A 22,933-nucleotide genomic window follows, 5' to 3' on the forward strand; every position below is an offset into this window, starting at 1 on the left:
AAAGCTCCTCGCTACAGACCAACCACGGTGACGGCCTGTTTTCATCAGTGGTGAAACAGCCGAGTGAAAGTGGAGTTAGAAGTGTTAAAAAGCTCCTCCCCAGCTGCTCGGCCAGGTCCACCTGAGAAGAAGGTGGATTTGGGGTGTTGGGGGGGTGGAGTGGACAGGAGACTTGTTTGGAGGTCACGGGCCTCCGGAGATCCGGTATTTTACCATCTCTGAGTCACTGTGACAGTCAGCCTCGGGGTGGGTGTGTGGGGGAGACAGGAAGGGGGGCAGCGTGCGGGAGTGGGCTCGGATGTAGTATTCGTCGTCGTCGTCTGACTGGGTCGCCCCCTCAGAGTTACAGCGGGTGAGGAAGTCGGAGCGCGTCCGCGACATTCGAGCTTTCTTTTTGGGGCCTGGACGGCCCACCTGCTTCCAGGCAACCACAGGGACATCAGGTCAGCTGCTGCATCGTGTGTGTGTGTGTGTGTGTGTGTGTGTGTGTGTGTGTAAATATACATGAGGTTTTGGAACTGACTTCATGTGTACAGGACTATGAATCTAGTGAGAAGATAATGTAAACCTTTTATGAGGTAAATCTTTAGGAAAACTTACAGTAAGCAGCCACAGAACTACACAACAGCTGCAGATAAATCCAGGAGAAAACATATCAACTATGTATAGAGCATTTTATAAAAATGTAACTTTAGCTCTGGGAGACAAGGTTGTTCAATCATCACAGGGACCACACCAAAGTGATTTGGTGACAAAATTCCCTTTAACATTTTCCTCAAAATGAAGCAGTAAGTTATATATTTCAGCAGGTTTATTTCCCTGCCTCTCAGCTGTACATAAACTCTATCTGTGCTTCTTTATCCTGCAGTAAATCTGCTGTGTGTCTCTGCTGCTTTGATTTCTCTAAGTTTGTTATTTCCTGTACGTTTGGCAGCACAATGAGAGCTACTACAAACCAGTTCACTTAAAATCCGTGTATGTGTGGCCTATTAAAATGAGTCTGATTCTGAGGTCTTAACATAGACTGTATTATATTTCTGTAGATACAGTGTATATGAGGGAGTCGGTGAAAATATCTGATTCCAAAGTTGCATGTTTATTTTCACTTTTATTGTCAGGAACATGCTGTCAACTTAAAATTTGTCATTATTGATTTAGAGATTAGTCTGCACACATCAACAGATCAGTGTGTGAGAATCAAACGGTGTGCATAACATAACGTGTGAGGGAGCATGTGGGTGTGTTCACACACACACTTGTGTGTCCTACCTCTCTGTTTCTGGATCCAGCAGATTTAGAGTCATCTCTGAACATGGCTAGAGATCTTTCCTGGTTCACCAAATCCTTATCTGACCTGCAACGCACAACCAAGGTAAAGGTAAAGGTAAAGGTTTTACAAAAGGGGCTCAAATCTGTTTAGACATTTACCTGTCTTAAGTCGAGGCAAATTGACATGTTTTAACTTTAACTGCTGACATGGTCCTTTGTTGTGAAAGTTTGTGCAAATGAGAGTTACTGAAAACAAAATATTTTTTAAAAATGTATGGTCAAGATGCTTGAAATAATCATGATGCATTTGGTTTAGTGCTTTTAACTGTTGACTATACATCAAATAATATTATGGTCTTGGAATTTTGAACAAAACATTTAATCAAAAAGTCCTTGGACCTAATGCTGCATGTTTGGCGTCGTACAGAATTTGCATAGCCACAATGTATTTCGAGATATTATTAAAGCAGCTTTGTTGCACTGATGAGAACCATGGCACCAGAATTGTGGCTTGTCCAAACTGCACTCAATGGTTCACTTACTTGGAGAAGGGCAGCTTGCGCCTGGGTGGGGAGAACACAGTGTTGGACGGTTTCTCCACCATGTTCACAATCACAGTCTGGGCTGAGCTCTTCTTCTGGGCTTTGGGGGGTTTGGTTTCCAGGATCGGGCTGGGGGCCTCTTGCGCAGGCTGGATCACCTTGCTCTCCTGCTGATCGGGGGGGACCGGAGGCTTGGGCTCCAGGATGATCTGGATGTCCACCTCCGAGGAGCAAATCCCATCTGGACTTGATCCATGAGCGGTTGAAGAGGGGACCTTAGAGGACTTATCCACGTCTTTTATGGCTTGTATAGCGGTCCCATGAGCCTGCTCCATCTCTGATACCACCTCTAAGCCGACAATGGGTGTCATTTGAGAGCTGGATGACGCTTCTCCTGTTTGAGGAGCTCGTTCTAGGGTTTGGGCTGCCAGCAGCTCCCCCTCATCCACTGGGCTCTCCTTCTGCATACTGATTAAAACCACTACCGGCCTTCGCGATGTGGACTCCCGCCTCTCTTTGTAAGATTTGCTGGGGCTTTCGAATTTTGGTTCATGAATTGGACTTTGGTCAGAAGAAATATAAAACGTTGCCCTGGGACCCTCTGTCACAGGCTTTTCATTGTAGTTTGAATCTCTCAGCCCCTCGTGTAGCTCAGTATCTACAGCTTGGGTTTGTTCTTGAGGGGCTGTCGACTGGGAACCAATACCAGGGCCTTCAGTCTCCATGTCCTCTACACTGAGCAGTTCAAAACTGCCATGACTGGTTGGGGATCCTCGGGGCGAGTGTCTGTGAGGCTCCTCCAGCTGAGAGCAGCTGCTGTCTGGGACTGAGTCCTCTTGCACAGGACCTCCCACACTGGTGGTCCGGACCTTCAGGAGCTCCAAGCTGAACTGAGCCTGCTCCAGCTCTCTCATCCGTCTGCTCTCTCGTTTGGACCGGTTCTTATGACTCGTCTCATCCGTGCTCCTACAGCGCTCCGAGTCCTCCTCTCTCTCAGTCTCTCCCACATCCAACGAAACTGGTTTAGAGTCTTCAGAGAGTTCTGCAGAGACGTCCTGGGCATGATCCTCCTGTCCCGATGTGGTGAGGTCCTCCATGGTTCCTGCATCCACCTCTGCTGGTGGACTCTGCTGTCCGCTGAGTCTCTGTGTTTCATGCTGCTCCTTCAGCTCTCTGAACCTGAAGACATGATTGGTGAAAGAGTCATGAAAGAGGCAGAAAACTGATTATTTCACGCACCAACATTTTTTTTTGGCCACTTAGGGGCAGTGGAAACAAATCATCATCACCTTTCCAGTTCATATGGTTACCTACAGATGCCTATTCATGTACGCAGCAGATATGGAGAAACCTTATCATTCATTTGGAGCCATGAAGTGTAAGTCTTACATTCACTCTTCTTTCAGCTCTGCTCTTGTTTTTCACCTGCTCCTGGGAGAAAATATTTGTCTCTTAAGATACTAAATGCTGCATTATATTCACCAGCGAGGAGGTAGAATACAACGACTTTTGATAGCTTTTCCACTGAAAGCAGCTGAAACTGATGCTGTCAGAGCAGTGAGCGTGAGCAAAAACAGTCACGTAACAGACCAGAAAAGCTCCACAATGAGCTGAAAGATGCTAAAACCATCAGTAGAGCTGACCAGAGCAGAGTCAGGTGATAATTCTCCGTGGGTCTATTTCTATGAGCCACACATCCATATTGATTCTAGCGTGATTTGTTTCCTGCTCCTAGAAGATGGTGATCGCTGTATTTTACAGCTGAAAAAAGAAATCTGCTGTTGATGACCTTGAGTGACTCAAGTAGAAAAAATAATACACTGTAATATTTTTAAAATCATACTAACTATTCATACTAACTGCAGCAGCCAAGGGTTCGAATCCGACCCGCAGCCCTTTGCTGAATGTCAACCCCCCCAACCTTTCTGACTGTCTCTATAACAACAAAGTCAAAAAATAGCTTTTTGTTGCTAGAGTTGTGTCACTAATGAAGTCAGCGCTGACAGTGTTCAGGAATTCAACCGTTTCTTGTGCATGTGTCTAGTTTAAGTTTAATCTAATTTCCACTCATTATTATAATGGAAACTGATGCAGGATAAATTATTTTGAATTTCATTTTAAATCAAAAGGCACCAAAAGCCTCAGTGACTCATCATCCTGTCAAAAAAAAAAACCAGCGGCACATCCACCTGCGCTCTAACTCTTCCATTCACCTGAGTCGAGACAGGTATCCTCTGCCCAGCGCCTGCAGCTGCGTCACAGTGCTGTGCGTCCGACAGTAGCGGCTCCTCTCTCTGAATCCTCTCCAGGCTGATTGGACCGTCACAGCTGCTACTGATCTGCGATGGCAGCAGTTTCTCCAGCTCCTCTGTATGACGACGGCGGAGTCCCGCCACTGCAGGAACCTCCTGCGCTCCGCGAAGCTCCTCCAGGCCGCCTGCAGACAAACCGCCGCTTCCTCCTCAATGCCCGAGTCGATGGTGGACTGTTTGAGGAGGCAGCATCGCCACCATCGCTGCAGAAAAACAGACAAGGAGAAAATGTTTTGAGTTACAGAGAGAGGAGGAAATTCAAGCTGCTTTCAGACAGAAATCCCAGTTTTACAACTTTCACCGTAGATTTCCAGCTGTGAGACCAATCAGTCTTGCTTTTCTTCAACAAAAACTTTGACAAAAACATTCCTGTGATTCACACCAAATCTCCTCAATGGAAAGACTGATTTTCCCTTTTAGATATGACCTACTTTAAGTCAGAATTTTGGGCAGTAAATTTCAAGTTAATTTCCCTTTACAACCTACTAAAGACATCTCACTTCCTGTCGCGTTGACCCAGACACCAGCTTTAGATAAGACCCAAATAAGTAACTGATGTTTGTGGAATTTGATATTTTTGTTATTGGTGGCAGGTTACAGTGAGTCAGGACAATGTGATACAGTATGACTACCTTATCAGGCACCTGCATCTGGCAGACTTAACAGGAATGTTTATAAAATACTCAAACAAGCTGAGGACACTGAGCATTATTTTGATTTGACCTTAGAATGACTTCATTTTCTTCCAATTCAAAACTTTATTCATAATCAAACTGTACTCTGGGTAAACAGACTTTCAAAAACAAAAGCTGAAATATTCATTTACAACCTCAACATTTCCGACAGTTGACAGTGTATATGTTCATGATTTCTCCTAGACGTTACAGTGTCTGTGCTTCACTGGCTCCTGCCCAGTGTTTCCCTGGTTCTGGACTGACTGGGTTCGACTGGGTTTGTTTTCTTTCAGCCTGACAAAGATTTGGACAGCTCCGCTCTGAGGGCGCTGCCAGAACAAACATACCAACAGTGGCCTGAGTGCAGCGTTTTCCTCCTCTGTCTGTCTGTCCACCGTTTGCTCTCCCTCATTTTCTCTTTCACTCATCAGAGAAATAACAGCATTAATTATTAGTCTGCAACATATGTTTTCATTTTTATCTAAAAAAAAAAAAAAAGAGGTGAATAAAGATCTTTTTTTTTCAGATTTTAAAGCTTGACACGAATATATCCAGTTAGGAAAATAAAACTGTTTAAATTGTTATCATTCAGTTTGTCAACCAACACATTCACTCATTAATTATAATTAATATGTATTTTCCAGTTAATTTCCTATAAACTTTCTTCACAATTTCCTAAAAATGATCTGATATTTAACTGTAAATATATCAATAAAAAAATCACAACAATATTTTCAAAACAGGTCTATGCAGTTTGGTACTAAATATAAGGGAAATGGAGAAAGTGTTAGTTGCTACAGTTATGAAACTGCTGCTCGTTATGTTTGAGTTTTTGAGAGAAAACTAGTAAATGATGCAGTCGGTAAGAGAAAAATAACTCATAAACAGATGTCAGTGTTCATCTGAGTTTCCTCAGACAAACAAAAATGCTTCAATTTTGATCAGACAGAAAATGTTCCACACTCACATTTTACAGATCAGTCTCTGGAAATGATGTGGAAATATCTATTTTCTGCTGAGTCAGTGAAGTTTTAGAGCCTGGGGTTTTATTTATTGATCATATTATCAGTTAAAAATATGAAACTAAGGAAATGATCTGGAAATGACTTGTAATATATTGGACCTGCCAATAACTTTTTTTCTGTCCTCTCTGATCTGATTGGTTGCAATGATCCAAAAGTCTTATCATGTGGTCCTTCAGTCCACCTGTCCGTGGCGGCAGAGAGGTGAGCAGTTAAACCGCTGCAGATGAGTCTGAGGAGGCAGTGTTCAGTTACTTTAATGTCACCTTGTTGTTCTACAACAAGTCGATCCCTCACTTTATATTACAGAGTGAGAGCGATAACAGCTGGAGTAATGTGGAAACTGTTGTAAGAGGATAAATGCTCATCATATCTAATCACCATAGAGACCTGTTTGTCTGGAGTAAATGCTCAACTATTCATCACTTCATGTTAACACAGTCTAAGGCTAAGTGGCCTTAATGGACTATGGAAACTCCTGAGATGTTGGGTGGAAGGAATTTTGCTGTGCAGGATTGTTAGGTTGATTCATGGCACACTAACAGCAGTCACTTCACAGCTAATCAGAAAGAGACCACAGGAGCCAGTATCACCACCACCTTCCTCTTCCCGTCACAACATCTCACCTGGATGGCACAAGCAGATCGTCTCATGCTGACAAAGTGCTTCCTCTCCAGGACGGCCCTGAAGCGGCGCTGCAGCGTGACGATTCGCCGCAGGACCTCCTGATGGAGGAGAGTCTGTAGTCGCTGACGCTCCGCCTCCCGCAGGAAAACCTACATCACACAGGACCGTTTTTAATTTTCATATTCCCACACTACAGCAGTGCACCACAAAAAACAGATGGACAGGTTTCCAGAATCCGTACCATGGTGTTGCCCACTTGATACCCAGCCGGCAGCAGGTGGATCCGTCTGAAGAACTCCCTGACTCCAGACTTGGTCGGACTCGTGCCTCGAGGCAGCAGCACATGAAAGTGACGCACAAAGTCCTGAAAAATGGTGCATGTGAGCGGTCAGAAAAACAGGCGTAGATACAGTGAGGCTTCATGACGGTTGGAAAATACTGTCCGATTTAAGTTTCCACAGAAACAGAAAATCACATTTCGTTATATTTAAAAAGCCTGTTTCAATTTCTAAATCATGTCCCAGAAACGACAGTAGAATAAACGTATTCCTCGTAGAGTAATAACTGTGAATGCCAACATCAAGCCAAATAACTAAGATGAATACTGCAGCCATATTTGTGCATCAATAACAAGCAAGATCAGAATCAGCTTTTGTGCCAAATATGTGTAGGCATACTAAAAGTTTGACTCATGTTTTCAAAGGCTCTGAGGGCGCTTATAAACAGCGCCAAGAACAAATGTGCTGTACAAAAGGACACACACACACACACACTCACACACACACACACACACACACACACACACACATTTACATACCACTGAAAAAAGGAAGCTAAACAGAAGTTTCAATTAAAAAAAATGTATTTTTTGTTAGCCATCTCAATCACTGCACTGTGAACTAATGAAATGGCACCGACTGTGGACCTGCTGCTTGATAGGACACTGCAGTGGTCGAGGATTACCTGGAAGGTGTACTTGATGCTGTATCCTGATTGGCGGATCCGGACGGTTTCCAGCATTCCTGTGTATCTGAGCTGTCTGAGCACCAGACTGTCGTTGAAACGTAACGGCAGCTGAGCGAGACAGAAAGAGAAAGCGAAGGCGTCAGTACAACAGGGCGCAAACCGTCGGTCGGTCGTTACGTGAAGCTTCGTTTCAGTGATGATTCCTCCGCAGCGCAAATTACCTTCTCAGCGTTGGATCGAATGCACTTGACGAAATACGGCTCTGACTGATCAAGAGTCTCCATCAGTTTGTTGAGAGACGCCTGCAAACACAAACAACTGACATCACATCCTCATCCAATAACTATGAAGAAAATGGTCACTTTTATCTGACTATTAAACATAGTGAAGCTCTTGTCCTGTAAAAACAGTAACTGCATCTACAATTCAAGATTCAAGATTCAATATCTTATTGCCATTTCCCATACATGTAGATATATTGAATTTCCATATATGAACTACTGTATATGTAGATATAAAATAAAAACATATATGTAAATATTATATATGAAACCGAGAAGAAATTGGAGCTGTCAAAAATAAAAAACTCTATATTGAACTTTTTCATCTGGATGTTTTTACCTGTTAATCTCTTTTTAAATTTTCACTCCTGCAAAATAATCAATCTGCTGTGTCACTGATGTTTTTGTAATTCTCTGTTTGCCCAGCAGAGGGCGGCGGCAGCACTGACCTGGAACTGTGCGCTGATGCTGGGTGGTTTCTTCTTCTTGTGCAGGTGAAGCAGAGATTTGGTGATGCGGTCGTGCAGCGTCACGCTGCTCAGGTAGCGCAGAGACTTGACGTCCAACAAGTGCTGCAGACAGAGAAGCAGACACTCAGTGAACCAGTGTATTTAGCTGATATCTACTTAGATACTTTCAGATGGTGTTTCTGGAAGTGTGGTTTTGTGTTGTGTCGGCTTCGTGTCTTACCTTGGGAAGGGTCGGCTTGCTTTTGCAGTTTTTGTTTCTCCTATGGGTGAGAAATGCAGTTTTCTTATTAAATGCAGAAATCAGTTTGTGCACAACAGTACCATTTAAAAAATGGTTGATATAATGTTGCACGTTCACATTCATGAAGGTGAAAGACTCATTCCTAAAGGTTCCTTGAGATTTCCTCCTTTTTAGTTCCTGTTTGCGTCTTTCTTTGATAAATTCTGCCTACTACACTACCCATAATACAATGGGGTAGCATCTTTTCCCTGTTATAGGCCTCCTTCCTAAGCACTTCTACTCAATGTTAACATCATGAGGTCAAGGAGAGTTAATAAGGTCTTAGGATAAGACAAACACAGTGAGGAGAGAATCTGACTACTCTTACACTAGGATTTTTTTTTTAAACCAACTTTATTTACACATGGACAATAAATCCTCCTCTCCTAACCACAAACACAAAACAAACAGGACTGAAATGTTGAAATAAGATAAGGAATACACAATACAAGAGAGCAGCAATTAAAATATTTATATAAATTTAATGGCTGCCTAAAATAACATTTTTTTTGGTAGTATTTTGTTATGATGATGATATTGATAATTTTATAATATTATATAAATTCAAGTATAAATTCAATCTGCTTGTTCTTCAACATGACTCCTAACTGGATTTAAAAGAGAAGAAATCTATATTTATGGATTTGAAGCTCAGCCAATCATGTAAGGATTGTTTTGGATTGTGTCACAAGAGATGCTTTGTTGTTTCTACATTTACGTGGGTCTATTGTGGTCAATCTACAGTGACGCGTTGTTTTAAATGTTGGGAAATAAAAAAAATTATGGGACGGCATTTTCTCCTTTCCTTTCGTAAAGGAAGGTCCAGTGTTTCCTATGGCAAAGGAGATAACAGAGGAAGCATTGAAGCTCCTTTCCTTATCATTTAGAGAAATCCACCAGCTCTTAGGCAAAATTTCACTTGCAAAAACTCCCACTTCCTCTGGCAGCGAGACATGTACTGAATGTTGGGGAAAACTCCCGGCACATGTCAAAGATGTCAGTCCTAATATGAGACAGTAACAGCTGAATGACGTCCATGTTTTGTAATTTTAATCCATTAGCTCAGACCAAAAGTTTGGGGTGGAAATACAAAAGAAAACACTGGTGTGAGTTTGGTTCAGTGTGTGTCTCACTCACAGTAGGATACCCTGAGCTCTCTCCAGGAGCTTGCTGTTGGTCGAGTTGAGGAAGATCCCGTCCTCTTCCAGGGCGGGACTTCCTGTCGAGGAGAGGCGACTCGACCTGGAGCTGCGACCGTTACAGCCAACACCGTAGCCATCCCTACAGGGGTGGGGGTGGGGGTGGGGGATGGGGGATGGGGTGGGGGGGGTACAGTACAGGTGAAAACTCCTCATCACACAGAGTCCCTTGATTCAATGTTAACACCAAGTTTGAGATGTATGTCCCTCTCCAATCCAGTCACTGCAGCAGTCTAGACCATCTCTGTGTCTGCACCAGTTATATTAAACGTTAGATTTCTTAACTTTAATGATGATGAACTGAGGTCTTGGTCTTTTTCCCAACAGATTTTACCAGAGTAAGCTTGGTATCTTTACTAACAGTATTGTGATGTATTTACACTCAAATATTAAGATAGGCATTGTCCTCAGAAATCGTGCTATGACTTGTGTTGTGTGGGACTCACCAGCTGGCTTTCTCATTCAGGGCGTTGGTGCCTTGAAGATCAGATAAAGGAGTGCGCGGATTCTTTCTAGTGATGCCTGGATGGACGGAAAGAAAAGATACATGAGCTACACTGGACTGATCTGACATCTCAGTCACACCCTGTTTGTGAGCACAACATGTAGATCCAGCTCTTTGAGACCTACACAGTCCTTTCTGTGACGTACACTTTCACCTCTCTGAAGCACAGCCTCCTCCACCATGAACATGCTGCATTTTATAGTCTTCTTCAGCCACTTCCTCCTCGCTGTGCTTCCTTTGGCTTTTATCCTGGTGTGTTCTTCCCCACTTTTATCCTTCTTTGTCTTGCTCTTGTCTTAGCCTGGCATTACCTTTCCCCAGTCAGCCTTAAGGAATATATATGTGTGCATGTGTGTGTGTGTGTGTGTGTGAGAATGACAGATTTTTTCTCTTCACCTAAGTGCTTGAGCTGGGTGTTTCCTGTTTACATTTGTGGTTTTCTCTAGTTAAAACTTAAACTCACTGCTTTTACTGTACAACACACACACACACGCACACGCACACGCACACACACACACACACACACACACACTTCATGATTGATACCACTGTAATGTTTGTATGGTAAACAGGAAGCTAGAACCAGCAGAAAGTTAGCTTAGCTTAGCACAGATACTGGAAACAGGGGGAAACAGCTAGCCTAAGGAACACATTTAACAAAGGGAACAACATCTACCTAGCAGCTCTCATCTCTGGAGCTCTCTCATTAACATCATTTCTTGTTGGATTAATTCATAAAAATGTAAAAATGTCAATTTTTTTTATTTTTGGTGTGAAATTGGATCATTTGAACCATGGGAGGGAAAAATCAGTATTTGGTGGAGCTGTTAACAAACTCATAGACATCTGAAATATGACTGCGCTGCTTTTTGTGAGACGTCAGAGGCCAAAAAGGTTAATATGTCTGGTTTAACCTTTAATACTTTGTTGTATTGAAAAAGCTTGTTTATCATCCATTGTTTAAAATTTTCATCAGTAACTAGTAACTAAAGCTGTGAAATAAATGTGTTGGAGCACAACGTACAATATTTCCATCTAAAATGTGGTGGAGTGGAAATATAAAGTAGCATAAAATGGAAATACTTAAGTGAAGTACAAGTACCTCAAAACTGTACTCAGGTACAGAAAAGAAGTAAGTTCCTGTGGTTCAAAGGCCAAAAATGCTCCATTGAGGAAATCCTCCATTTCCCATAATCCTGCTCCATGGTGTCTTTTATATTAGAAACTATGAGTCTGACAAATGCCCATGTCTTTCAGACCCCACTTCAGTTTGTAACACAGGATTTCCATTTCCGTCTCTAAACCCAGGCAGAGATAACCCTGATCACATCAACAGGGGTTATTTTCTCAGACTTGCCTGCTCCTCCAGAGCCACAGGACACATCACTGAACTGTTTTCACAGGCTGAGCAGAACTAACTGTGACGGAAACTGATGTTAATGTGTAAAATCAGCGGAGTTTCCCTTTAACAGAGGAAACTCTTTGGAGAGTGTTCTTGGAAATTTTCCTTGAAAATCAATTTCTGTGCAGAGTTATGTGCATGACAGCAAAGTGCTGTTTTACAACATGACGACACACGACGTGCATGCACACACTTGGACGTGTAAGCGTATGATGACACACATGTGCCACAGACACTTGGTTATCAGTGGTAAAACAAGTGATAAAAGCATGACCAGAAAATCCAGGTGCTTCGTTAAACCCTGCTGATCCACATGGGGCTGATTCATTTGTCTGATCGCTCATGCGTGGGAATACGTCTGGTTATGAGCTTTGCTCCGAGGTGAGTCAATGTGAAAAGCGTCTGCTTTCCAATTATTCTTATTAACAGCCGTAATAAAAGCAGGGATCTAATATTCTCAACTTGACCATAAAAGACTTTTTCAATGTGACCTGGGATTGATTCCTTTGATTGGTTTGAGCTGAGTGAAGAGCTTCTGATTTAAAACATGGGAACCGGGAGCACTGCTTCAGTTCAGCTCCATTCAGCAGACCTTTATCGACAGGACACGGTTTCATTATAAACCCCATTAACAGGGAGCACCTTTCAAACACTGCTTAGACATGAGGAGTTTTACTCTCGCACGTCACTAATCTAAAAAAAAAAATTCAATTTATGATCCCAGTATAAAACACAGAGAAGTTGATGTTGAAGAAATGTACGAATTTTCTAAGTGCAACTGAAAGACAACAGGATTTCTACCAGTAAACACATTTAAATCAGTTGTGTGGAGATTGGGAAGGAGATTTTATAGATTTTACATACTGCCATAGTTTGGAATAAAATTTCATAGATTAAAAAAAAAAAAACACAGTGACAAAACGTCCTATTATTTGTTGTGGATAATCTGATCACACATTCACAGCCAGTAAAAAAAAAAACTAAACTAGTCAGGGTGAAGGAGAGAGGTTATAAAAACAAAAAAGAAACTAAAAACAAAAAAACAAATATCAAATCACAACAAATCTCTCATTTTGAATAAAACTAAGTTTAATTTAACAAAAACCTTCGTCTCTTTTGGAAGCAGATGGTTCATTCAAGTGTTTCAAGGAAATTTTGATGAACAAAGGTGAAACTGGATGTAAAAACTGTTTGCAGCAAAATTCAGTGATTTTACTATTTGTTTTTTTTTTATGTTTGTGACTAAACAGAAGCACTTTTTGATTTTCTCTCTTCTGAGGTGATTTCACCTGCAGATATCACTTTTAATGGTGTTATTCTTACACATCAACATGAGGCTCAGAGGCTCTTTGGGGGTTACTTACTGTATTTCTCATCTTTGCATCTTTGAAGGATCTCGAGGCTCCTCTGGTGAACCGGGTGGTGGAGGAAACTGAAGCTGTCAACGGTTTTCACAACAGCACAGGGAACTGCTGCATCATTCCCTGAAATAATGAGAGAGAGAGAGAGAGAGAGAGAGAGAGAGAGAGAGAGAGAGAGAGAGAGAGAGAGAGAGAGACTTAATGTTTCCTATGAAGAATCCCCATGTTAGATCACAAAGGAAAAAAAAAAAGTTTTAAATATTAAACATTAAAAAAGGGAAAATAAAGTAGTAGAAAGAGGAGAAGGAAAGCAGCAGCCGAGCAGAAACAAGAAGAGAAAGCCGATAAGAATTAAAGAGGGAACAAAGACAAAACCCTCTGAGAGAAGTCACTGGTGACATTTTCAAACACTGCACTGTTACTCCCAGTTTATGAAAATAAACACTGGAGAAGAAGATCAAAACCTTCCTCCTCCTCCTCCTCCTCCTCATCATCATCTACAGCAGACGCACAGCTCCAAGTTAAAACTCCTCACCTCCACAAACACACCCTGTTGTTCTTGGCCCAATTAAACCTTGAATTTGGCTGCATGCAGCACAGCTTTCTCTATAGTTATGAATTACAGCACACAAGTGGGAGTTCGGCGGTGAACTTAAGATTATACTGAAACATTACATGAAGCACAGTTATTGTTGCCTGCTGGGAGATGAAAAACAACTTTTGAGTAATTTTCTTATTTCTGAGAAAATGCAGGAGGAGAAATATGTGTTTATTGGGTTCAAACTGTGTTTTTTATCACGTAACAGTCATTACTGCTGCAACTCCTGAATTATTTTCATTATGGATCATTATCATTTTTGATAAATTGACTGTTTAGTCTATAAAATGTCAAAAATAGTGACGAATGCTTCATGCAAATTCCCAGAGCTGAAGGTAACATCCTCACACTGCTTGTTCTGTCCAACCAACACACAGATACTCAAAGATCTTCCACTTACAACGACAGAAACCATAGAAAAGAAACAAATCCTGATGTGAGACGTCATAAAGAAAACGTGTTGAGCTCTTTTTCTTGCTAACTATTTTATACAATTAATTCATTAACAAAACTGTTGTTGTCGACCCACTACTTAATTAAAGGACTAATTGTTTAAGCAAGAAAATATACTTTATTATGTTTCTGCTGTTTGCTGATTTTTTGCATGAGGCAATGTTGCCTCATTTGGACTCTACAGAAGGAGAGTTTGGTTTAGTGGCAGGTCATTTTTTCAAATCTTGAATATTTCTCTGCAACATCAAATATTAATGAGTAACTAAGCAACAATCACGTGAGATAACACATTATATATCATTTATAAAGAGGTTAATCGAAAACATCTACACCTGCATCCACAAAACAGATTAAAAGTTTTAAAGTTTTAAAACCTTTGAGAAAAATGAAATTAAACTAAGCTTGAGGTATTATCACTATCCAAGCTGCTGTCATCTCATCAACGTGCATCTAAATCTACCAACAAACTTTATGTCTGTTATATACTGATAAATGATGCTAACACTGGAATAAACCAACTCTCATAAATCGTACATTACGATATAGAGATTCAAGTGAAAAATTACAACCGGGATAAAATGTATTCATTCTTGAACAAAAACAAAGGAGGACAAACAATGGAGACCTGTGACTGGTCATTAACACAGGTTCACACATTCACAGCTCATTCATGTTTCTGTCTGACTGTAAGTCACTGAACAGAGTCGGTCCAGAGATACAGAGCAACAGCGAGCAGCGGTGAGAGCACAATACTGGAGCGTCTGTCCAACGGCTGCCAGGTCTGTGGGTAGACTGCTTTTTGAGAAAGAAGTTGCTTATGGAGCCTTAAAAGTCACCAGATCTACCAAAGCAAATCGCTAAATTGGCGACAGTGAACTGGAGCTAATCTGCTCCATCAGGACTGTGTGGGTGTGGTTTGATCAGATTTGATTGACAGTCACCAAACAACCCACTATGAGTCATAGGAGCATCCGTCCCAACACACAAACTTACAGTTTTTACGAGTAGTTAAGTGCCGACTTGTGTGGCGTGTGTCCGGAAACTGCCATTAAGACTCAGAGCATGTGGATGTTTATCAGAGCTCACTGGGACACACTTTGTTAATGTTTACATCCTGCACCTCAAGACTCTATGGAGCCCAGATGTTTGGTTAGTTAAATTTTAACATAATGAAGTGGGATCAGTCCAGTAACACACTTATAGTCAGGTGGCTGTGGAATAATATAATTAACAAAGAAATTAAATAAAGTTATGTAGAAGAATGTAGATTTACTGTAAATAAAACTTCATCTTATTTTGAAAGTCTGCTAAAATTTTGAGGAAAGCCCTGATCACTTCAGACCAGTGAGAAAAAAAAATTATTTCTCACGCAAAATAACCACAACTGTTCAAACTTTGGCAGAAATAGCGTGTTCATGTGGGACTCCTAGGCCTTTCCTCACCAGTTTTTTTGTGGGTGTGTCTGCGGCCGGCCTCCCTGAAAGCCACCAGGGCTCTGAAGTAAGCTCGCAGCACGGCCCAGCGAAAAGTCGCCACGGGGTCGATTCCCATCAGGCCGCAGATGAAGGCGTTCTTGCTGCTCTTCAGCAGGGCCACGATGTCGGGACGCATGTGGTCAGTGTTCTTCTCCCTGAAGTCCTGAATGAAGGAAAGACAATAAAGTTTGTATCGTCATAATTAAGCAAAGATTTGTCTGTTTCTTTATCCACTCAAGTTTAGCTTCAGTTTATGTTTCTATCACAACATCACAAATCGAAAAATCATCCACAACCACAGGGGAAACTTTGTGAAACTCATTAGTTATCTAAACAAACAGAATCATACAGCTCAATTACCATAACAAACACAAGCAAAAGTTATTGTCTTGTGCTGAGCTGTGCTTTTTATTGTTTGTTAAACAGTGGAAAGCCAGTTGGCAGCACAGTTTACAACTATTACAACTATTTATGGGCAAATGTTTCACTGCTGTTGCTCCACAGTCAAAGGAACAGTTTGACATTTTGGGAAATGGGCTTATTCAGTTCTTTTTGCAGCGATATAGATGTGGAGATCAACATCATTCTCATGTCTAATATTGTTTAAAAACAGGGATAACAGCAGATCAGCTATTTGAGTCATAAAGGGCAAAATAAAGCTGTGAAAACATTCAAAATACACCCTACACTCGAACCGATATTGGCTTTTTTAGGTTGGCATGTTTTCAGGTGGCTAAAATATGTTTTTTCTCCTGTCTCCAGCCAGTACTCCAGGCTGCCCCTCCAAACTGGAGCTATCTACTACAGGTAATACACCGACTGTGGATAAGAAGCTCACGCAAGCCCGAGTCTAATAACCTGAACTATCACTTTAAGTCGCTGACATGAAAAGTGACCCAAATAGAAGTTAAATGCCCGGCTCCTCTCTCACCTCCACACAGATGACCAACCAGTGGGTGTGAATGTCGGACCACTTGTTTCAGAAAGTTACAGAAACGGTGGGCAGTGGTGGACAGGGGCACGCCACTTAACCACAACATTTGTGTTTCCTGTCTGTCTCTAGACTGGCTGGTAGCATCAGGCTAGCAGCTTCTCCCCTTTCCAGCCTTTATGCTATGCCAAGCTAACCATCTGCTGGTTCTAGCTCCATACTGAGCATACAGATAGGAGAGTGACTCTTCATGTAACTCTTGGCAGGAAAACTAATATATACACGTTTCCCAAAATGTCAAAGTATTCCATTAAAGGGGCTATTTGTGTGTTTTTTCTGCCCCCGAATGAGGTTTCTTGCTGGGAGCAGGTGGCGGGGATTGTTGCTTGACAAGAGCTTCGGTCATTGTTTAGTTTACAAGACAAGAGCTAATGATACTCCCTCTGAGCAGCGCTACGTCTTCAGGGCAGATCGGAGGCTACAGTGAGTCGCTATCGGAAAGCGACAAGACCGGCCAGGGCTAGCTGGTTAGCATGCTAACTTCAGTAGAAGAAAAGAAATGACAGAAAGAATTAAGAGTTAACATTGGCGTTGCTTGGCTTGCAAAGTAAAGACTGGCTGTTAATGCTAACGTTAGCTATGTAGCAAGAGCAAAACTTAGAAATAGTTTCTTTAATCTCCGTGTTGGGGGCAGGGGGAAGTACATTTTTGTAACAATTTCGAACACCTCTCTTTTCTTTCTTCTTTCACAAACATATAACTGCAGATACCATCACGTCTTCTTCTGCCCCTTTGTCTGCAAGTAATTACATATTTCTACTGAAGCCATGCCAGGATAACAGAGCCATGAACTATAAACCCATCAACCTATTCTCTCTCCACATGATACTAGTCAGCTACTGAGCCAACGTCAGACACATTTCATGACTGTGCCTCTCGCTACACACTTCACACCAAACAACTCCTTGGCTCTCAGTAGATACGTTTCCACATCCACAATAACCAGCTGTTATGGATTTATATCATACAGTCAAACAACAATATGCTGAGCCCACTCCAGCACATGTGCTTCTGATCAAAACACAGCTGGGAGGTGAACAGAGAATTAGATTTAGCTGGAGAAATAGGTCGACAGAACAACAAGGTAGGTGTGCTGCAGACTTTCAGGGTCCTTCAAGGCTTATGTGAAGAGAGAGAAACTTCAGAACTTCAGTTTTTATCGCACAGAAAGAAAACCTCTTTTTAATTGACATGTTAGCTCACACTTCAAATCCAGATCCAATACTGATTTAGAAAGGGAAAGACGCCAGCTTCACTTCTGTTGAAGGAGACGTATTATGCGTTTCAAGGTTCAACCCACATTTCGCCCAAACTGCAGAAAACTTTGCTTGTGATGACTTTTTGACTGCGCCAACACATTGACGTCAATATGAAACACCTGACGTGACGACATATTGGGCTTTAACGCTCAAAAGGTCTGATTTCAATCAAGGGGACTCTTTTGGCTAGCAACCGCAATATCGCAAAGAAAGATTGTTTTTAGTTGTGAAAGATTTTGTTTCTTTATTCAGTCTCCCAAATGAGGCTTAACTCAGACAACAGCGGATATAATTTGTGCTTGTATGATCTGAAACTTTCTTTTCACAGAGCACTGCTTTGTCCAACGGGCTCAGCAGTGACAAGTGGGGCAGGTCCAAATTTCTTGGGCCACCCTGTAAATTCAGGACTGCAAACAGTTCATACATAAACCCCAATTGTTTGTTATTGTTGTAGTTAGTTTTATGAAGATTACTAGATTACTGCAAAGAAGGATCATCAATAAGGAGATACTACAAGCAACTCAGCAGTCTTGGAAGACAATAGAGACTTATACTTGGTGCGTGCCTCAATTCACTTGTTAGATTTGAAAGGCATGTTCTCATGTGTCAGAGTAAATATCCCACACAAACCTGCTTGGTGTGAACTTTTGTATCACCACACCAACCATAAACCAAAGAGTCATGGTTTCAGTTATGTTAACAAACATTAAGAAATGTCTCATTATATTATAGGATTCTTACAAGTGACCGAATGGCTGTTTACAGTATCAGTTATTGAATGTGCAAAGACATTCAACATTTTGTGTTTGTCAGCAGAGGATGTGTCTCACCTTGACCCCGTACTTGACTTTCCCAGCGTAGTGTCTGATGATGAAGGCGGGCTCCATGACAGCAGGGAACTCGATGTAGCTGTTTCCTTCATGCTGACGCTTGAACTTGTCCAGCAAGGTCTGATTGGAGGCCTGGGGGAAACTAGAGAAACAGTGACTTTATCAGGCTCAGGTTCAAAACACAAAATGCAGGGACATCAGAAATTAATTGAATTTATGGAAGGCATTCAGAATGTCATAGTCCACTCAGGGATTTCATTCAGTGTTCCCGCTCCGATTTAAGCTGAGGTACAGCGCCTCTACTTGCACATTCGTCTTTTGTGTTTTCACCTTTGCTTCATGGATATTTTACCCATCAGCCACTGACCTCAGCTTGGCTGGATTAACATTCCTAAAGGGATGTTTCATATCATCTAAACCTCTCCTCCCTACATCTCTGAAACACACTTCTGGCTGAAGTATATCCGCAGGGGTCTCAAAGCTTCATGCTGTTACTGTAGAAATGAACCCTCACACTCGCCCCTTATCCTGCAGTCACCTAATCCACTTCTCCAGAGGCCCTGAAGCTCCGCAAGCTCCACTAACTGTGAATGATGAGATCTCTAAGCGTCTTTCTTTTTTCTGTGCAATCATTTAGCATGAAGCTCCTTCCTGTGGGAGCATAAACCCCGCGAGAGGTCCTGTCCCCCCTCATTTTTTCTTTAGAGATCCCCCTTTGACCCTAATTCTCCAAAAGTGGTTCTCCTTCTCCACATACACACACATGTATCCAAACATCTACACACCATTTGGTCCATTCCAGGCGTTATTAAATCCAGATGAACCAGCTACACTAAGTGGCAAGTAAGATGACAGCTAACATAGATAAATATGACTATGTGTGCACCGCCTGATGTGTTTTTATGCAGGGGGGGGGGGGGGGGGGGGGGGGGGGGGGGGGGTCGGAGAGCGCTGGATTTGATTTATGGAGGACAAAGATGCAGAGGCAGCGTGCTGACCTGCAGGAGCCCAGCGTTTCACAATGGAGACGGGAGAGAAAAACCTAGATGTGATCCAGAGATGCTGGCAGAGGAATCAGCATCTTTCTATGTGTCAGTCCTGCTAGAAGTCCTAGCATTGGTATCAATCACGCTAATGAACAAAAGGAGCAGTTTCTTTTCCATTCACCAGTTGGGTGCAAAACATGCTTGTGCAAGGTGATCGAAAGGTCATTTCAACAAAGCGATGAAGTATGTTTTGTTTTCCACAACATTCTGACAAACTTGGGATGTAAATTAAGACAGAAAAAAGGCAGTGGAAAAAAGTCCAGACCACAGCAGCGGAAAAAACATGACTACACTGCAGACTGCAGGTGTACAGGAAGCAGATTTGAAGATATACTGTACTTCATTATCCCTCAAGTACGGTGGCCCTGAGAGCTCAACGCACTGCAACTTGAGAAAACACATGCAAATAGACACAAGCACAAATTCAGAAAATATTCTCATCAATATGACAACACATGTGCTGCAAATACTCACAACACAACGGTGGTGTTTCCTGCAGACACTAAAAAGTGATGAACCTCGCTGGGACGCACTTGTTATTATTATTATTATTCTGATAGCGACAGGAAAGTCAGGGGGGATGAAATACAGCAAAGGGCCATGGGTTGGACTCGAATCCAGGCCACTGTGATTAGGACTACGTCTCCATGGTACGTGCTCAGTTATAACTTTTTTGCGTCCGCAGGAAACACAACTGTTGTGTTGTGAGTATTTGCAGAACGTGTGTCAAACAGATGAAGATGTTTTCTGAAATATTTTCTGCTTGTGTTTTGTCTATTTGCATGTGTTTTCTTAGGTTGCAGGGCCACCGTACTCAAGACATCACACTTACACCTACAAATCGATACTCTGCTCTTCAAATTGGCACGAAACAACCACCAATAATCAATTATATTTAAGTACAGATTTGATTTTTCCAATAAAACACAATTTCCACACGTTTGGTGCTATTTGTTTAGATATCATTTGAAATAGTGGATATTTTGTTTCATAGTGGAGCTAAAGCAAATGTCAGGAAGCCACCAAAAACATCTCATGTTAACCCAGCCATTAGTTCAGACCTCCAATAAATCAAATTGGTGCATTTGATATGAACAAACAAGCACAAATAGCCACGTGTATCTTGGTCAGGGCTTCCTGAAACATGTCATAGTGAAGCCTGAAACACAGAGCACCTAAACGTTGGACTATGTTTTAGGAGAAACATGCAGTGGTGCTAATTCACCCAGCAAAGGCCAAAGTGTTCGATGAGTGAGACGACTGTTTCAACTGCCATCTGGTGCCTATATTAATAACAGAAAGAGATCAGGATCTGTCTGATGTCAGGCACAAATCAAACCTGTGTTTTCAGTTGAGAACAAACAGCCTAGTCATTCACAACCAGGTGCGCAATCAAGTTTACAGTTCCTATTGACCATCTGTAATCCTATCATCAGTGGCTGTGGCAAAGCAGAACGCTGGTGTCATTTTTCCAATATCCACTTACACTGATCTCTGAATATATCTGGAAAATGTTTAACAAACGTAAATTAAGTGTAATTAACAAAGTGTTAAGATGGTTTTACCCTCTACTACATCCCTAAGTGCAACTGTATGCCACCATATCAAAATATAATCTATCTTAAAGTTAACCAGGTCACTGCTGTTTCCATGAACGCACACATGTGTGTTTATATCATCTTAACCAGAAATGCCCAACTCTCTTTCTAAGTTACTGTATCTGCTGCGTCTTAAAGCATCAGTGTTATTTCAGCAGGTGGCGTACTTGCACTCCTCATCCAGCAGGTGGAACAGAGCTGTGGGCTTCTTGCTGATGAGGTTGATGCAGCCGCTGTTGTCGATGTAGTCGATGTTGTGCCAGGTGATGCCCTCTGCCCTGTACTCCTCCTGCAGGGGGAAACACAAGAGGAAGGAGTTAATACACGAAGCACAAATGAATTAGATGTCCGGCTAAAGCTGTGACAGAGGAGAAACCACTGTGTTGACCCTATTGACTATTTTCAACCTTTACCTGAATGTGACTGACTCAACGCTTTTCACATGCGCATACACATCTACTGTTTGACACTGAGCGGTGACACAGGAACAGGGCGGGGGTGCGGTGCCTTGCTAAAGAGGAAGGAAAGATACAGATAGAGCGGATAGATTCAAGTCTAAAACTTTAAAGTGAGAAACCTGCTCTCAACATGACTAAGAGGGACAGAATTTATTCTACTTATTTTTTTCTTAAATTATTTTTTGGCCATTTCAATGCCTTTATTTGACAGGACCAGAGGAGACAGAAAGGAAATTCAGGGCCCTAACCATTCGGCTATCAGGTCGCCCTGCATTTACAATACTTGAATAATTGTGAATTCTCTTCAAGGCATCAGACCAAAAAGCCCAGGCAACATTTTCCCAGAACTAAAAACCTGCATCCCTACTCTGAAAACACCGGGCTGTTTGTTGGTTGCTAGTAAAACCAGAGTCAGTTGGTAACGTCTATATGCCCCCGGGGGCCAATGATGACAATGAGATATATGACCCATGTCTTCTTAAATACCCCTATGGGAGAAACTAGTTAGAAACCCCAGTTACCATACCCCTGCCAACTGGGATGGAAAGTTTGTAAAAAAAAAAAAGAAAAAAAAGAAAAAGTGGAAAGGGTGGGACACGGTGAGCGTTCTTCTCTCACTGGAAAGCTACTGTTGAGGCACATTTGAGCAAGGTATGCAGGCAGCTCCTGCTCCAGTAGCTTTGCAGGTCCCAGTGTGTCGTAAGTGCTGCAACAGAGCACGCACACTCAGCAAACCTTCCTCTGAATTAATACAACTCTGCTTCTTCAGGGTCAGCGCCAGCAATTAAGTGAACCTGGCTGAACAAAAACATAAGAGAAGGAGGTGGGAGGGGGTTTGTATCAGGTAAATCAATAACAAAAATGATTAAAGAGTTTATGGCAATCCCTAGATGCTGCAAAGTTCCTTACATCCCCTAATAAGATACTACTAATTGTGCTATTCTTAGAGCCTTGCCAGTAGTTAGATGAAAAGCACTGGGGTCATTGGAAACAAATGGATTTATCCATCTTGGAAGCTTCAGTATGCTGAGAAAATGTTATGGCAATCTGCCTTTTATGTGGAACGCTGACAAAATGCTCCTCTGAGGAACATGAATGTGCTCAGTGAATTTTCATGGCCATTTACGCAGATATGTCTTCGATACTAATGGGAATTTTGTGCTGTTGGTCGCTGGAAAAAGAGGTTACAAAAAACTATCAGACTAACCCTGCGGGGATCACGGCTGTCTGCAGAAGATTTCATGGATATCCAGCCAGAATTCATTTTTTCCAATATAACAAATCATGGACCAAACTGTCTCTGAAGGTAAATGTT

At 42.0% G+C, this 22,933-nt stretch overlaps 1 protein-coding gene across 1 annotated transcript in view; it reads right to left on the reverse strand.

The window, feature by feature from the left end:
• LOC130176888 (unconventional myosin-IXAb-like) overlaps window positions 1–22,933 on the reverse strand; it is a 171,512-nt gene that overhangs the window by 18,644 nt on the left and 129,935 nt on the right. The window contains exons 14-29 of the mRNA XM_056388292.1: window positions 21,328–21,449; window positions 18,517–18,658; window positions 15,404–15,599; window positions 12,914–13,033; window positions 10,089–10,164; window positions 9,581–9,724; window positions 8,384–8,423; window positions 8,143–8,265; window positions 7,634–7,714; window positions 7,410–7,520; window positions 6,688–6,810; window positions 6,446–6,595; window positions 4,025–4,326; window positions 1,812–2,990; window positions 1,270–1,354; window positions 214–414 (exon numbers count right to left, since the gene is read on the reverse strand). Coding sequence (XP_056244267.1) covers window positions 214–414; window positions 1,270–1,354; window positions 1,812–2,990; window positions 4,025–4,326; window positions 6,446–6,595; window positions 6,688–6,810; window positions 7,410–7,520; window positions 7,634–7,714; window positions 8,143–8,265; window positions 8,384–8,423; window positions 9,581–9,724; window positions 10,089–10,164; window positions 12,914–13,033; window positions 15,404–15,599; window positions 18,517–18,658; window positions 21,328–21,449 — 3,195 coding nt within the window. The remainder of the gene's footprint in view (window positions 1–213; window positions 415–1,269; window positions 1,355–1,811; window positions 2,991–4,024; window positions 4,327–6,445; window positions 6,596–6,687; window positions 6,811–7,409; window positions 7,521–7,633; window positions 7,715–8,142; window positions 8,266–8,383; window positions 8,424–9,580; window positions 9,725–10,088; window positions 10,165–12,913; window positions 13,034–15,403; window positions 15,600–18,516; window positions 18,659–21,327; window positions 21,450–22,933) is intronic.

Source organism: Seriola aureovittata, chromosome 10 (assembly GCF_021018895.1).
Source record: "Seriola aureovittata isolate HTS-2021-v1 ecotype China chromosome 10, ASM2101889v1, whole genome shotgun sequence".
Taxonomy (NCBI): Eukaryota; Metazoa; Chordata; class Actinopteri; order Carangiformes; family Carangidae; genus Seriola; species Seriola aureovittata.